Genomic DNA, 14127 nt, shown 5'->3' with positions numbered 1-14127 from the left:
GAGTACTCTCAGAAATGTGACTTCTGACAAGCTTGCTTATGTGAGCATACTTCATTTGCTGGTTTGCAGCCCAGCATGTAGCAGTTTGTATATTTAAGTCAGTCATACATTAGTCAGGGCCTGCCTGTAGGTATTCAGTGTAACCATTACTTTTCTCCTCTTTAGTTGTTATACAAACTCAGAAAGCCAATGACAGTCCTCAAGTCTTTAGCCTGGGAAAAAGAAGAGTAAGGGAAGACCAATAATTCTATTGAAGTGTGTGAAAAATAATGATACAAAAGATGTTGACCAGCTGTTGGCCTTCTCTACTGAAGACTAAACAAAAAGAAATAAGTTTACACTGTAGCATGAAAGGTTTAGATTAGATATAAAGATTTTTAGACCTGACAGTCTGTTTCTCAGGTACATTATGAAGTATCATTCAAAGGTCTTTTCAAAACAGGGTAATTTGTTGCCTGTCTCTGATAGGCTGAGAATAGTTTTGCTGTAGATCAGGAGATGGATTAAATAACCACATAAGTTTACTTGTATCTGCTATGGTTTTATCCATCTTTTTTCCAGACTGTAAATATTTATAGATTATCAATCAACTTGAAAGTTAAGAAATGATTTCATGTAAAAGCAAATATTATAGAAATAACGAAATGCCAAAGCATCTCCATTATGTGCACCACAGAGTATTTTATTTTCTTTTTTAAAATATTTTCTTTTTTCCCAATTGCATATAAAATTTTTTAAGTTCCAAATTCTCTTCCTTCTTTCCTCCCCTCCTTCTTCCTTTAGATAGTAAGCAGTTTGATAGGTTATACATGTGCAATCATGTAAAAAACTTCTATATTAGTCATGTTGTAAAAGAAAAAATAAACCAGCCTCCCCCCCCAAAAAAAATAAAGTGAAAAATAATGTGTTTCAATCTGTATGTACACTCCATTAGTTCTTTCTCTGGAGGTAGATATTAGATTTCATTATAAATCCTTTGAAATTGTCTTAGATAATTGTATTCCTGAGAATAGCTGTCATTCACAGTTTTTTTGTTTTGTTTTGTTTTGCTTTGCTTTTTGGTGAGGCAATTGGGGTTAAGTGACTTGCCAAGGCCACATAGCTAGTAAATGTAAGTGTCAAGTGTCTGAGGCTGGATTTGAACTCAGGTCTTCCTGACTTCAAGGCCAGAGCTGTATCCACTACACCATCTAGCTGCCCCAGGTCATTCACAGTTGATCATTGTACAGTATTGCTGTAGTGTGTACAGTGCTCTGGTTCTGCTCATTTCACTTTGCATCAGTTCATGTAAATCTTTCCAGGTTTTTCTGGAATCATCCTGCTTGTCTTTTTTTTTAATAGCATAATAGTATTCCATTACAATTATACTCCACAACTTGTTTAGCCATTCTCCAATTGATGGGCATTCCCTCAATTTCCAATTCTTTTAACCTTTTTGAAAAAAAAAGTTCTAAAAAATAAAAAAAAGTTTTTTTGGAATACAGACCTGGTAGTGGTATTGCTGGGTCAAAGGGTATCCACAGTTTGATAGCCCTTTGAGCATGGTTCCAAATTGCTCCCCAGAATGGTTTGATCAGTTCACAACTCTCACCAACAGTGTTAGTATTCCAATTTTCGCATATCCCCTCGAACATTTATCATTTTCCTTTTATGTCATATTAGCAATCTGATAGGTGTGAGGTGGTACCTCAGAGTTATTTTAATTTGCATTTCTCTAATCAATAGTGATATAGAGCATTTTTGCATTTGACTATAGATAGCTTTGATTTCATTGCTTGAAAATTGCCTGTTCATATCCTTTGACCATTTGTCAATTGGGTTCTTATAAATTTGACTTAGTTCTCTAAGTATTTGAGAAATGACGCCTTATCAGAGACACTGTCTATGAAGATTGTTTCCCAGCTTTCTATTTTCCTTCTAATCTAGGTTGCGTTGTTTGTTTTTTTGTGCAAAAAGTTTTTAATTTTATACAATCAATAAAATTACTCATTTTACATTTTAGTAATTTTACATTTCATAATGATCTCTCTATCTTGTTTGGTCCCACATTCTTCCCTGATGCATAGATCTGACAGGTAAACTATTCCATGCTCTCCTAATTTACTTATGGAATCACCCTTTATGTCTAAATCATGTACCCATTTTGACCTTATCTTGGTATACAGTGTAAGATGTAAGCGGTTTTTGTCAAATAATAAGTTTTTGTCCACAAAGCTGAGATCTTTGGGTTTACCAAGCACTAAATTACTATGGTCATTTACTACTGTGTATTGTGTACTTAATCTATCCCACTGATCCACCACTCTATTTCTTAGCTAGTACCTGATTGTTTTGATAATTACAGCTTTGTAGTAGTAGTGGTCCTGTTAGGCCCCCCTTCTTCCCATTTTTTTCATTGATTTCTTTGATGTACTTGACCGTTTGTTCTTCCAGATGAATTTTGTTGTTATTTTTTCTAGCTCTATAAAGTAGTCCTTTAGTAGTTTGATTTATATGGCATTGACTAAGTAAATTAATTCAGATATTATCATTTTTATTATATTGGCTTGGCCTACCAGTGAATGATGTAGTATTTCTTAGCATAATTCCAACTTGCTTTCTAGAGTGATTAGACCAGTTCATAAGTCCATCAACAATGTACTAGTATGCCTGTATTTCCACAATCTTTCCAACATTGACTATTCACATCTTTTTTGGGGGTGTCTTTTCTTCTCTCTCCCTCCTTCCCTCTCTCCTTCCCTCCCTTTTCTTTTTATGGTATAATATTGAATATTCAGGTCACTATCCATTTTGAGCTTATTGTGGCCTGGTAGGTAAGATGTTGGTCTAAACCTAATTTCTGTCACAGTACTTCCCATTTTCCCCAGGAGTTCTTGTCAAATTGGGAGCTCTTCTTAAGTAAATTATGTCATGTTTATTGAACACTAGGTTATTGAGTTCATTTTTTTTATTCTGCTTACCTAGTCTGTTCCACTTACAGATTTTTCTATTTTTTGACCAATATTAAATCATTTTGATGATTACAATTTCGGAGTTTATTGTGACGTTAGATGTTTCGTGTAAGTATATGATGTATGTATTGCCTATGTAGGTTATGTGTATGTCCTTATGGATTGTCTAAATGCTGTGGCTTACAGTGAGACATTAACACATATCCCAGAAAAATGTGTCCAAATTCCTGATCGATATTAATCTTTGAGATTTGGGAGCTAGAAACTATAATTTCCAGGAATTCCCCAAATCATAAGTTATTCTGTTTTTCATAACATTTCATATATGTGATTTTAAATAATGAGTGACCATAATAATAAGCAATTAATCATATTATTTTTCTATTATAGGATTATACTAAAAGTTTGAAATGTTTTCTATAAAAAATAACAAATGAATGCTTTATTATTATTATAAGCCAATATATTGTGACAGGATTACATATGTTAATAATATGTAAAAATTATGTCCATCTTATGTAGACATTTGATAATAGAAAACTTTAAAAGAAGGCAGTATTATTACAAGGTAAATGCTAAATAAAAATCATTTAAAAATAGAAAGATATTATAAGACATATTTAATATTTAAAAGTTATCATTCTTAAAATGAAATACAGATTTAGTAGTATTTCAAAAAACTGTAGGCTATAATGACAATTCAAACACTGGAAAATGCCAGTGAACATTATTGGATAATATTTGACTGATATAATAGTCAGATCTCCTAGCACGATTAATAGTATTACACTGAATCACATGTTGAAATGACCAATCTAAGGATTTATTGTGTTTCCAAAACTTATTATTTCTTAGAATATAACCCATAGGATTTGTATAAGGTATGTAATGCATGCAAAGTTATTAATATTTATCTTATTTGCATGAATGACTTACTGTTAGCAGCAGACAGGGACACAAACACGCATTTATAACATGGCAACAGTTACAAGCAATACTGTCGGGTTATATTCTGACTACTTCTTTCTTACGTGATCCTCTCCTGGTTTCTGGAAATGTCAACCATAACCTTTGACTGTGCATATCAGAGTTTCCTTGATTTTGATTGGACATTAGTGGATTCTTTTGAACCAGTAATGTTTTTATGTTAATTGTAATCTTTAATTCTTGCAGGAGAATTAAAATATCCTTTCCCAATTTCTTGATTGATTTTTCTCAGGATTCAGAAAAAAAAAAAACCACCACATAAATTCTCAAAGAAATGCTAGGAAGGAATTCCCACATGGCAACACTATCTTGGAACCTTTTCTACCATTCTCCAAGGGAGACTTTGATTCCTGCCTGGAGGGAAGCAGGAAATTGGGACCAATGGGCTAACCCCTCTGCCCTTCCCAAGAGAGGAGGTCCTGGGCTAGAATTATATCTGTCTTATCTCCCTAAATATTGCTAGTCTAGGGGATATGATTTTGTGGTAAGTTTCAAGCTGCTTTCCTAATCTCTGTCCCTTTAATAGGAAAGAGTGCCTTAAGTTTATATCTGAAGGCATGACTCCCTTCCCACCAAGTATTAGTTACACAAAAGAACGTTATAAATAGTGAATAAACCCACATGTTCATTTATAATAGGCACTCAACAAATGTTCGTTAAATGGATCTTGCAAAAGTGAATCTAATGCAATCCCTTCAACATACACAGGAAAGAACTGAGACTAAGGGGACACTGACCTCCCCAATCACTCAGAATACCTGCCAGTCCCCCAATACCCAGAATTATTGAATTGGGTTGAACATGGATTGATAGAAGATCAGGACTGGAAGGGACTTCAAGGACCACCTGGCAGACAGATACCAGACAATACATCCAAAGAATGAACTCTCCTACTATGAGGAATACATATTAGCTCAACCGAAAAAGAAAGTCTCCAATCTCACCCAAGAGAAAATTCCCTAAAGTCTCTAGGTAGACAAGCCAGAAGTAAGGACATGTCAAGGTACCAGCTCCTCTGTATGTCTGCTGCTTCTTAAAGTTCTCTCTCTCTCTCTGTATGTCTGCTGCTTCTTAAAGTTCTCTCTCTCTCTCTCTCTCTCTCTCTCTCTCTCTCTCTCTCTCTCTCTCTCTCTGTGTCTCTCTGTCTCTCTGTGTCTCTCTGTCTCTCTGTCTCTCTCTCTCTCTGTCTCTCTGTCTCTCTGTCTCCCTAGGGTTTCTCCCCGAAGAGAGCCTATGATCATGCATTTCTTCCAATGTATCTAATATATCTTTTCTTGAAGCTAGAAACCATAGGAAGGCCTTTGCTCTCTCAGGATCTCACCAGCTCTGCCTTTCACATAGGCTTGCAATGTCAAATAGTTGGTCTTTGCACCCATGAGAAGAGTCTTTAGCAATGTACCAACTTGAACCCTGGGTTACATAAGTGCTTGGTCTGACAGTGTTTTTAAAAATCTATTAAAGTTGTAGCATTTTGTCTTAATAGAGTTAGCAAAATAGGATCCCAGAGATACTTATGATTCTACACTCTACAAGCCATTGATAGAAGTGTCTGAGACAGAGGGAACCACTGGGAACTAGGTTGTACACTGTTCTTTATTCCTTCAAAATATGGTGATTTAGAAAATGGTTGTTGACAGTTTGTATAAATATGAGTGGACAAGACCAATATCCAACCAGCAGGCACCAAGCACCAGTAGAAATGCTCAATAACTTATGGCTGCAAGGTTATTTATACCCTAGCACTCTAATCCACTGCATATCCCTTTTTGTCCTGCCTGTGTGTGGCTTTGAATTGGGATGCTTATAGTAAGGAGGGTCAGTTTGCTTGGTGGGAGAGGGATTAGACACAGGGGTGGGGAACTTGAGGCCTTGAAGCCACATGTGGCCTTCTAGTTCCTCGAGTGCGGCCTTTTGATTGAGTCCAGGTTTTACAGAACAAATCTTTTTATTAAGGGAATTTGTTTTGTGAAATTTGGATTTAGTCAAAGGGCCACACTTGAGGACCTAGAAGTCCACAGGTTCCCCACCCCTGGATTAGAGAATATAGTAAAATGCAATGGAACAGTTAAATGGGTGGTCTGAATTCTCTTCTCTTGATTTGGAGCACACATCATGAGGTAATTTAAGGAGAAATTGTCAATACCATGCAAAACTGCTTCTTGAATCATCTTATTTAAACATATAAAAGAAAAAAAGTTATTTAACTTTACCAGTGAATTGAAGAGTTTAACTCAATGATTAGCATGAGTCACCAAATAGTGTTAATGAAATGTGACATTGTCTAGGGGGACGTCAGGGAGCTTTTGACGGGAGACAGGAAGCGCCATGCCAGTAAACTACCCTTTGATCTCCTCAGTGACTTCCATCCAAAAACTTTTTGTGGTTGTTAACTTAGCTCACAATGATTATGTATATTTATCATGTTTTTAGTATATGTTTGTTTTTTTTTAACAGCAAGTAGGTATTTAAAAATACAGCAGTTTGGAATCATTACAAATTAGCAAAAAGTTTGGCATGCAGTTAAGAGCTTTGGATTGGGAGCCAGTGGACTTATATTCTTAGACAGCAAGCGTTTCTTCTTATTAATTAATTAATTAATTTTTAGTTTTCAACATTCACTTCCATAAGCTTTTGAGTTTTACGTTTTCTCCCCTCCTTTTCCGTCCCCCTCCCCCAGGCAGCATGCAGTCTGATGTAGGTTCTATGTATACATTCATATTAAACATTTTCACATTAGTCATGTTGTAAAGAAGAGTTAGGACCAATGGGAGGAACCACAAGAAAGAAGAAACAAAATGACAACAACAACAACAAATAAGACAAAATAGTATGCTTCAATCTGCATTCGGACTCCATGGTTCTTTCTCTGGATGTGGATAGTGTTTTCCATCATGAGTCTTTTGAAGTTATCTTAGATCCTTGCATTCCTGAAAAGAGCCAAGTCTGTGAAAGTTAGTCATCATACAGTGTGGCTGTTACTGTGTACAATGTTCTCCTGGTTTTGCTCACTTCACTCAGCATCAGTTCATATAAGTCTTTCCAGGTTTTTCTGACAGCAAGCATTTCTTAAGCAGTTACTTTATACTAGACACTGTTCTAAGAGTTGGAAACAAAAAGACAGGCAAAAACAATTATTATTGTTCATTTGTTCATTTTTGTCTGATTCTTTGTGACCTCACAAACGAGTATAACAGGCCCTTCTATCCTCCACTATCTCCTGAAGCCTGTCCAAACTCATATTCATGCTTCTGTGACACTATCTATCCATCTTATCCTCTATTATCCCCTTTTTCTTTTACCTTGAATCTTTCCCAACATCAGAGTCTTTTTCATTGAGTCTTGTCTCCTCATTATGTGGCCAAAGTATTTAAACTTCAGCTTTAGTCTTTGCCCTGCCAATGAGTAGTCTGAATTAATTTCTTTAAGTATTGACTGATTTGATACAATCAATCAGGTTTCAATATTGATCATCTGATGATGTCTATATGTAGATTCACCTTTTGGATTGTTGAAAAAGTGTTTGCTTTGACCAGAAAGTTATCTTGACAGAACTCAGTCTCTGCCCTGCTTCATTTTGCACTCCAAGGCATAACTTGCCTGTTATTCCATTATCTTTTGATTTCCTGCTTTAGCATTCCAATCTTCTATGATGAATGTGACATCTTTTTTTGACATTATTTCTAGAAGATGTTGTAGGTCTTCATAGAATTGAACAACTTTGATTTTTTCAGCATCAGTGATTGGAACACAGACTTGTATTACTGTGTTGTTGAATGGTTTGCCTTGTATTTGAATAAATATCATTTTGTCATTTTTGAGATTATACCCCAGTACTGTTTTTCTCACTCTTTTATTGACTATGACTACTTTATTGACTCTTCCTATTTCTTCTAAGGTATTCTTGCCAACAGTAATATATGTAATGATCAACTGAATTAAATTCACCCATTCCTATCCATTTAAGTTCACTGACACCCAAGATGTTTAATCTTTCAATCTCAGTTTGGCCACATTCAGCTTACCTTGGTTCATAAATATTACATTCCAGGTTCCTATATAATATTGGTCTTTACAGCATCGGACTTTCCTTTTGTCACCAATCACATCCTCCGCTGAGCTTCCTTTTGGCTTTGGCCCAGCTGCTTCAGTCTTTCTGAGCTACTTGTCTTCTACTTTTCTCCGGTAATATGTTAGATACCTTCTGATCTGAGGGGCTCATCTTCTGGTGTCATATCTTACCATTTTAATACTGCCTATGGAGTTTTCTTGGAAGAGATACTGGAGGAGTTTATCATTTCCTTCTCCAGTGGCTATCAGAACTCTCCACTATGACCTCTCTGTGTTGGGTAAACTTGCACAGCTTAGCTCATAGTTTCTTTGAGTTATGCAAGCCCCTCTGCCATGACAATGCAGTGATCCAAAAGGGGGAAAAACAGTCCCTACCCTCAAAGAGCTTACATTCTAAAGGGGGAAGAAAGCATATTCTAATCCCTGTGTGATTCTTGGGACATGACTTCTGTTCTCTGTGCTTCAGTTTATTCATCTGCAAAATGAGGCATTTGAGCCAGGCGATTTCAAAGGGTCCTTTGAGCCCTAAATTCTACAAAATTTTATAATTTTTAATATTAAAAATAAGAACTTCACAGAAGAATCAACCATGCTACCTAAGTTTGAGTCAATTAGAAATAAAGAGGCTATAGAGAACCTATGTTTTTTTTCTAGAATCTTTCGCTAATAGAATGACAAAAGAAATCTAACCTTTATGTGATCTTTGACATATAGAAAATCAGCATGATATACACTTAGCTTTAATTGTAGCTAGATGGATTAAGTATAGGTATCCTTTAGTTTGAGTAAACTCTTTCTCCCTAATCTCAAACTGGCAGATGTGATAAATTAGTGAGCCAATTAGTCTTATATAATCCAAGCTCCTTAATTTTTATGGCATTCTCATGTTGGAATAGGTCATAAGAGAGTACCCAGTGATCCAATTGTGGTAATTCAGACTAGTCCTATTAGATTCAATAAATGACAAGATCAAAATTAAGTAAAATTAAGTTAACAAGCATTTGTTAATCACTTATTATGTACCAGGCACTGTGCTAAGCATTGGGGATACAAATAGAAGCAAAAGGAAAGACAGTCTCTATCCTCAACAAGCTTACATTCTAATGGGTGAAGATATCACATAAAGAGGGAACTGAAGAACAGAGAGGCAGGAATGTGGGGTCATGGAGACAGATGGAGAATGAAGGATGCAGCCCTTCCCCAAAATGGATGTTTTAGAAAGAGCTCGTCAATGGAAGAAGAGACAGCAGGATCAGAGCCAATAGGCAGTGGTTTTGTGTCTAAGCCTGAGGAATGAGAGATGACATAGTTGCAGAGAAGAGATCCCAGGGTTGGAAAAGTAATGAAAAAGATATGTGAACTGCTTAGTGGATCTTATTGGGCATAAAGTCTCTGTTGCCACAATTATAATCACATCTTCTAATGTTTTCTGTGCAAAAGAACGTGTAGTTCTATGGATTATATGACTATGGATGTCAGTAACAAAAGCAGAAGGACAGCTAGGTTGTGAAGTGGATAAAGGGCCAGACCTGGAGTCAGGACGACTCACCTTCTTGAGTTCAAATCTGGCCTCAGATACACACTAGCTCTGTGACCCTGGTCAAGTCACTTAACTCTATTTGCCTCAGTTCCTCATCTGTAAAATGAGCTGGAGAAGGAAGTGGCAACGCACTCCAGTATCTCTGTCAAGAAAACCCCAAATGGGGTCATGAAGAGTCAGACAGGACTGAACAACAAGAAAAGGATAATACACTTTATAGAAATTGGTCAATCTAATTATTAGAAGACCTTTATTCTATAATGTGAGTGTGTGAATATAGATATAGATAAGCATCTATATCTTTCTATACATATATAAAAACCTCTTTAAAATTATTTATATTGCTGCTAAAATTCAAGATCTGCTTAGTCAACCATTTCTGGATAATTTTAAGTCATCCTGAAAGATCTGAATAATGTTAAATTTTAGGAAAAGATCAGAAATTTTCTGTATTTCTAGCAATAGATTTGGTACCATTTAAGACCCATAATTACTAACATTTCAAGATCATGGATGACACTTCTTCAAGATGAGAAGTATCTAAGAATTAACATGGTTGATAAGGTATTACTGTTCTCATTTTACAATTTGGCAACTGAGGCCAAGAGAGGTTAAATAACTTGTCCAAAATCACACAGCTGGTTAGTAGCACATGAGATAGAAATCATATCTGGTGGAGATAGCATTCAGCTTGGAGGTCCAGATGTACCACTTTGTGTGACTTTGGGAAAGTTAGAATCTTGGTAAACCTCAGTTTTCTAATGTATACAAAGGGGATAACAATACTTATCATATCTATCTCATACGTTTATTGTGAAGACAATATCTCTTTTAACCATAACACATTATATAAATTTCAACTGTCATTATTTCTGACAATAATAATCATAGGCCCTCCTGATTAATGTTAAGATTAAGTAGGTACCTTCGACATTATCAGACATTTAGAGATTAACTATGATGTGTAGGTGACAGATGATGTTTTGTATTATATTAATGTCCAGTATTATCCTGAAAGACTATCTTATCTATCGTTTAATGATATCCAAAGCACAAGAAGAAAATCTTGTTCCTTCAGTTGTGACTTAACCAGTCCTTATAGTGTAAACACTTTACATGAGTGTTTTGGGACATTTTCATGTACGTTAAATGTTGAACAAGAACCCTCTAATTTAGGGCATCAGTTGTTATGTGGTAAGATTTTTGGGAACACAGTATTCACAGTTATCATTGTCTCTTTTTGTTGTTGAGAGGACTTTGTGGATGATGTTAGCAAGATCACCTGAATGCATAAAGCTGGTGAGACCTGTATTTTAACCTTCTAAATCGTTTACAATATAATACAATAGTCATTTAGTAGGCATCTGCTATGTGCCAGGCATTGTGCTAAGCACTTGGGATTACAAATAAGAAAAAAGAAAGACGGTCTTTTGTCTGTCTTCCCTATTTCAGAGTCAAGAATAAGTAGTTTAATCATAATGTGAGGTATTTTAAAGAGAAATAAAGCCAGGCTATTTCAAATATATTCATCTCAAATAGCTGGCATTTTGTTGTTAGTGGGAAAATAAACCTGGAGTCTAAAACAGTCTTTATCTGAAGTGACTCATCCTGAAAGCCTTATTTGCCTTGTTGGATGACATATGCAGCATAGATAATGCTAGATTTTGTTTTGTTTTTAGATGATCACTTCTAAGATCATTTTTCCCGTTATTTTAAACTAATATGGCAGAATGGAGAAAATCAGATGAGATAGGCATTCTTTCTACTTTTCATCTCTCACTTTTCATGGCACTGAATCAGATTAGGCAGATGGGAGGAGGGAGGATGTATTTGGTAGAGGTGATAGATAAGTGAAGAGGAAGGATTTGGTGAAAGGATGAGAATTGGGGTTTAGTGAATAGATTACCCTCTCCCCATTTAACAATACATGTCATTTAAAGATCCATCCTTAATCCTATAAGTATTTAATGCATGTTTATTTATCAACCTTTGAAGCAGTTTGTGGATATTAATGGAAAATGCCATTGATAAAACTTCTACTCTAGTTAAGTCTGTAAACTAACTCATGATGGCTCATAGATATCTCAAATTCAGCATGGCCAAAATAGAGCTCATTATTTTTCCCCTAAACCCTTCCCTTTTTTGAACTTCCCCATTTCTGTCTAGGACACCAAAATCCTTCTAGACATGTAAGTTCACAGCCCTTAGGTTATCTTTAATTTCTAACACTAACTCACCCAACTGATCCAAGCAGTAGCCAGATGTTGCTTTTTCTGCTCTCTACAACATCTCTTAGTTCTGTCCGCATTTTTCTACTCCAAAATGCTTTTCTTAAAGCATAGGTCTTACTATGTTATTTGCCTACTCGGTAAATTATAGTGTCTACATATTGCCTCTAAATGAAATGTAAACCTTTCTGCTTGGCTTTGAAAACCCTTCACAACCTAAACCTAACCTGCATTTTCATCCATAACTCATCCTCCTTCACTCTCTGGTCCAGCCAGATTGACCTTCTTGCTGCTCATCATACTCTCATCTCTTTGCCTTTGCACTCTCTCTGCATTTCTACTTTTTAGGGTCCCTTGTTTCTTTCAAAACTCAGCTTTAATTAATTCTACTTTTTCGTAAAGCTGTCCTGATCTATCCAGCTGCTAGCGCCCTGTCCACTCCCTCCCAAGTACCTTGCATTTATTTTGTTTATGCATGCGTGTATATGTGAATATATAAATATTTACATATACTTATTTATGTACATATTGTCTCTCATAGAATGTATATTCTTTGAAGGCAAGAACTGATTTATTTTGTCTTTTTCTCTCCAGTGCCCAACACAATGTCTGACACATAATAAGTGTTTAATAAATACTTGTTGATTGATTAACTGTTTAGATTATGAGGTACCTGAAGTTATAATTAAAGTAGTTTTTAAAAGGTTAAAGTTCAATGTTAGTTTTCACTGTAAAATACTAGATCTTAACTCAAATTTAACCTTGAAAGTTATTATTTTTACCAAGCTGCATTCAAATAGGTCATTTAGAAAATTAAATAGAACATCTTGAAGGAAACTAGATGACAGGAAATGTTCCTGGGGACTTGGAAAGGGAAAAACCACTGAAAGGAGACAGAAGTCATCTTTGTTCTTTTATGCCCTATTTTTAAAAAGTGAATCCAAATGTGTATATTTGGCATCCAGTCACCATTTTTCCAGGAAAAACACTGTACTCATTCACAAATTGGATATGGCACTTTGCTGAGATTGAGAACTGCAGAGGAAATGAACTGAGATAAGCCTAACATAATCTTAAACTTCATGTCTTTTATGAAAGGTCAATTGTAAAAGATTTGTTGAAATATCACCCTTCCCTCCTAATGCCAATAGTGTGACAGTCAACAGAGTTTGAAGCTATTGTAATAGCACTATTATTATTTTTCATTTATTAATGAGCTAGTCTATTAAAGCAATTTTGTTAAATATTTTCTAAGCAAGGAATAGTTGCTTTGTTGAGAACAATTATCTTGCTAATTACTTTGGGTTCTTAGACATAATATTTTCTAACATAAGGCTACCTAGCCATTTTTGGTAAAACTCTCAGTTCTGAAGTTTGCCATCTGGACAGTTGTTTGCCTCAGTTTTATTAAGTGATTATTAAATTTATTAAATGACCTTTTAATAAATAGTTTTATTAAATAATTGTTGATTATTTTTGGTGGCTCATTAGCAAGTCATTGGTTTACATGTACCCTAAAGTAATTTTGACTCCTCTTTTAATGTTTTTAAATTATTAAATAATTTCATTTTCCTCACTCATGCTAATCTCCTGTAACATGGCATTATTTTCCTTCCTTCTTTCTTTTCTTCCTTCCCTCTCTTTGTTTCCTTCTTTCCCTCTATTTGCTTCCTTCCTTTCCCCTTTCTTTCTCTCCCTTTTTTCCTTCCCTTTTTCTGTCTGTTTGATGATTTGAGGGGTTTCATTACTTTCTCAGTGATAAATATTGATTCAAAAGAGTGAGTCAAGCAACCCCTAACTTGATGAGCAAACATTAGTGTTCAGACTTTAAAAAAAAAAAAAAGATTGTACTTTTAACCCCTTTTATTATGTACTGGAAATTTAGCCAGTGTTCTTTGTGGTTTCATTGCAGTGACACAGCAGCGAGAGCCCTCTGGGAGTCTTTACTGACCACCAAGCACAAAGAAGCTCTCATGGAAGTTAGGAGACACCTGGTGGAGGCAGCTAGTAGAGAGAACCTACCCATCAAAATGAGCATGGGTGAGTCCAAGGAGCTGGCCCAAAGGGCAAGTCCCTGTAAATGTCATTATCTACTGGCAAGCTTGGGAAGATTGACATTTTTCTGTGGGGTTACCAGAGTAGTTTATGCCTAAAATCTAAGCCCTGACTTTTTTTTTCCCTACATAGGCTAGAATAAAATCTTGGAAAAGCCTTGAAGAGGTTGCAAAATGCTCAGATGGTGTTATGAAGGAACATCTATGTATCTATATGTGGGAGGTATGTTATAGATATGTGTGTGTTCTTCCTAACACCATCTGAGCATTTTGCTATCTTTATATTTACATACACGTAC

The 14127-nt window shown here is 35.5% G+C and overlaps 1 protein-coding gene across 2 annotated transcripts in view; it reads left to right on the top strand.

Moving 5' to 3' along the window:
• The window catches only part of SCFD2 (sec1 family domain containing 2), a 414713-nt gene that overhangs the window by 50035 nt on the left and 350551 nt on the right, over positions 1–14127 (top strand). For both annotated transcript variants that reach the window (XM_027836564.1, XM_027836563.1), the window contains exon 3: positions 13687–13814. In XM_027836564.1, the coding sequence (XP_027692365.1) occupies positions 13687–13814 (128 nt within the window). The remainder of the gene's footprint in view (positions 1–13686; positions 13815–14127) is intronic.

Source organism: Vombatus ursinus, unplaced genomic scaffold (assembly GCF_900497805.2).
Source record: "Vombatus ursinus unplaced genomic scaffold, bare-nosed wombat genome assembly UNPS02014818.1, whole genome shotgun sequence".
Lineage (NCBI taxonomy): Eukaryota > Metazoa > Chordata > Mammalia > Diprotodontia > Vombatidae > Vombatus > Vombatus ursinus.
Note: the sequence above shows the minus strand (reverse complement) of the source record. Positions and strands in the feature narration are given on the sequence as shown.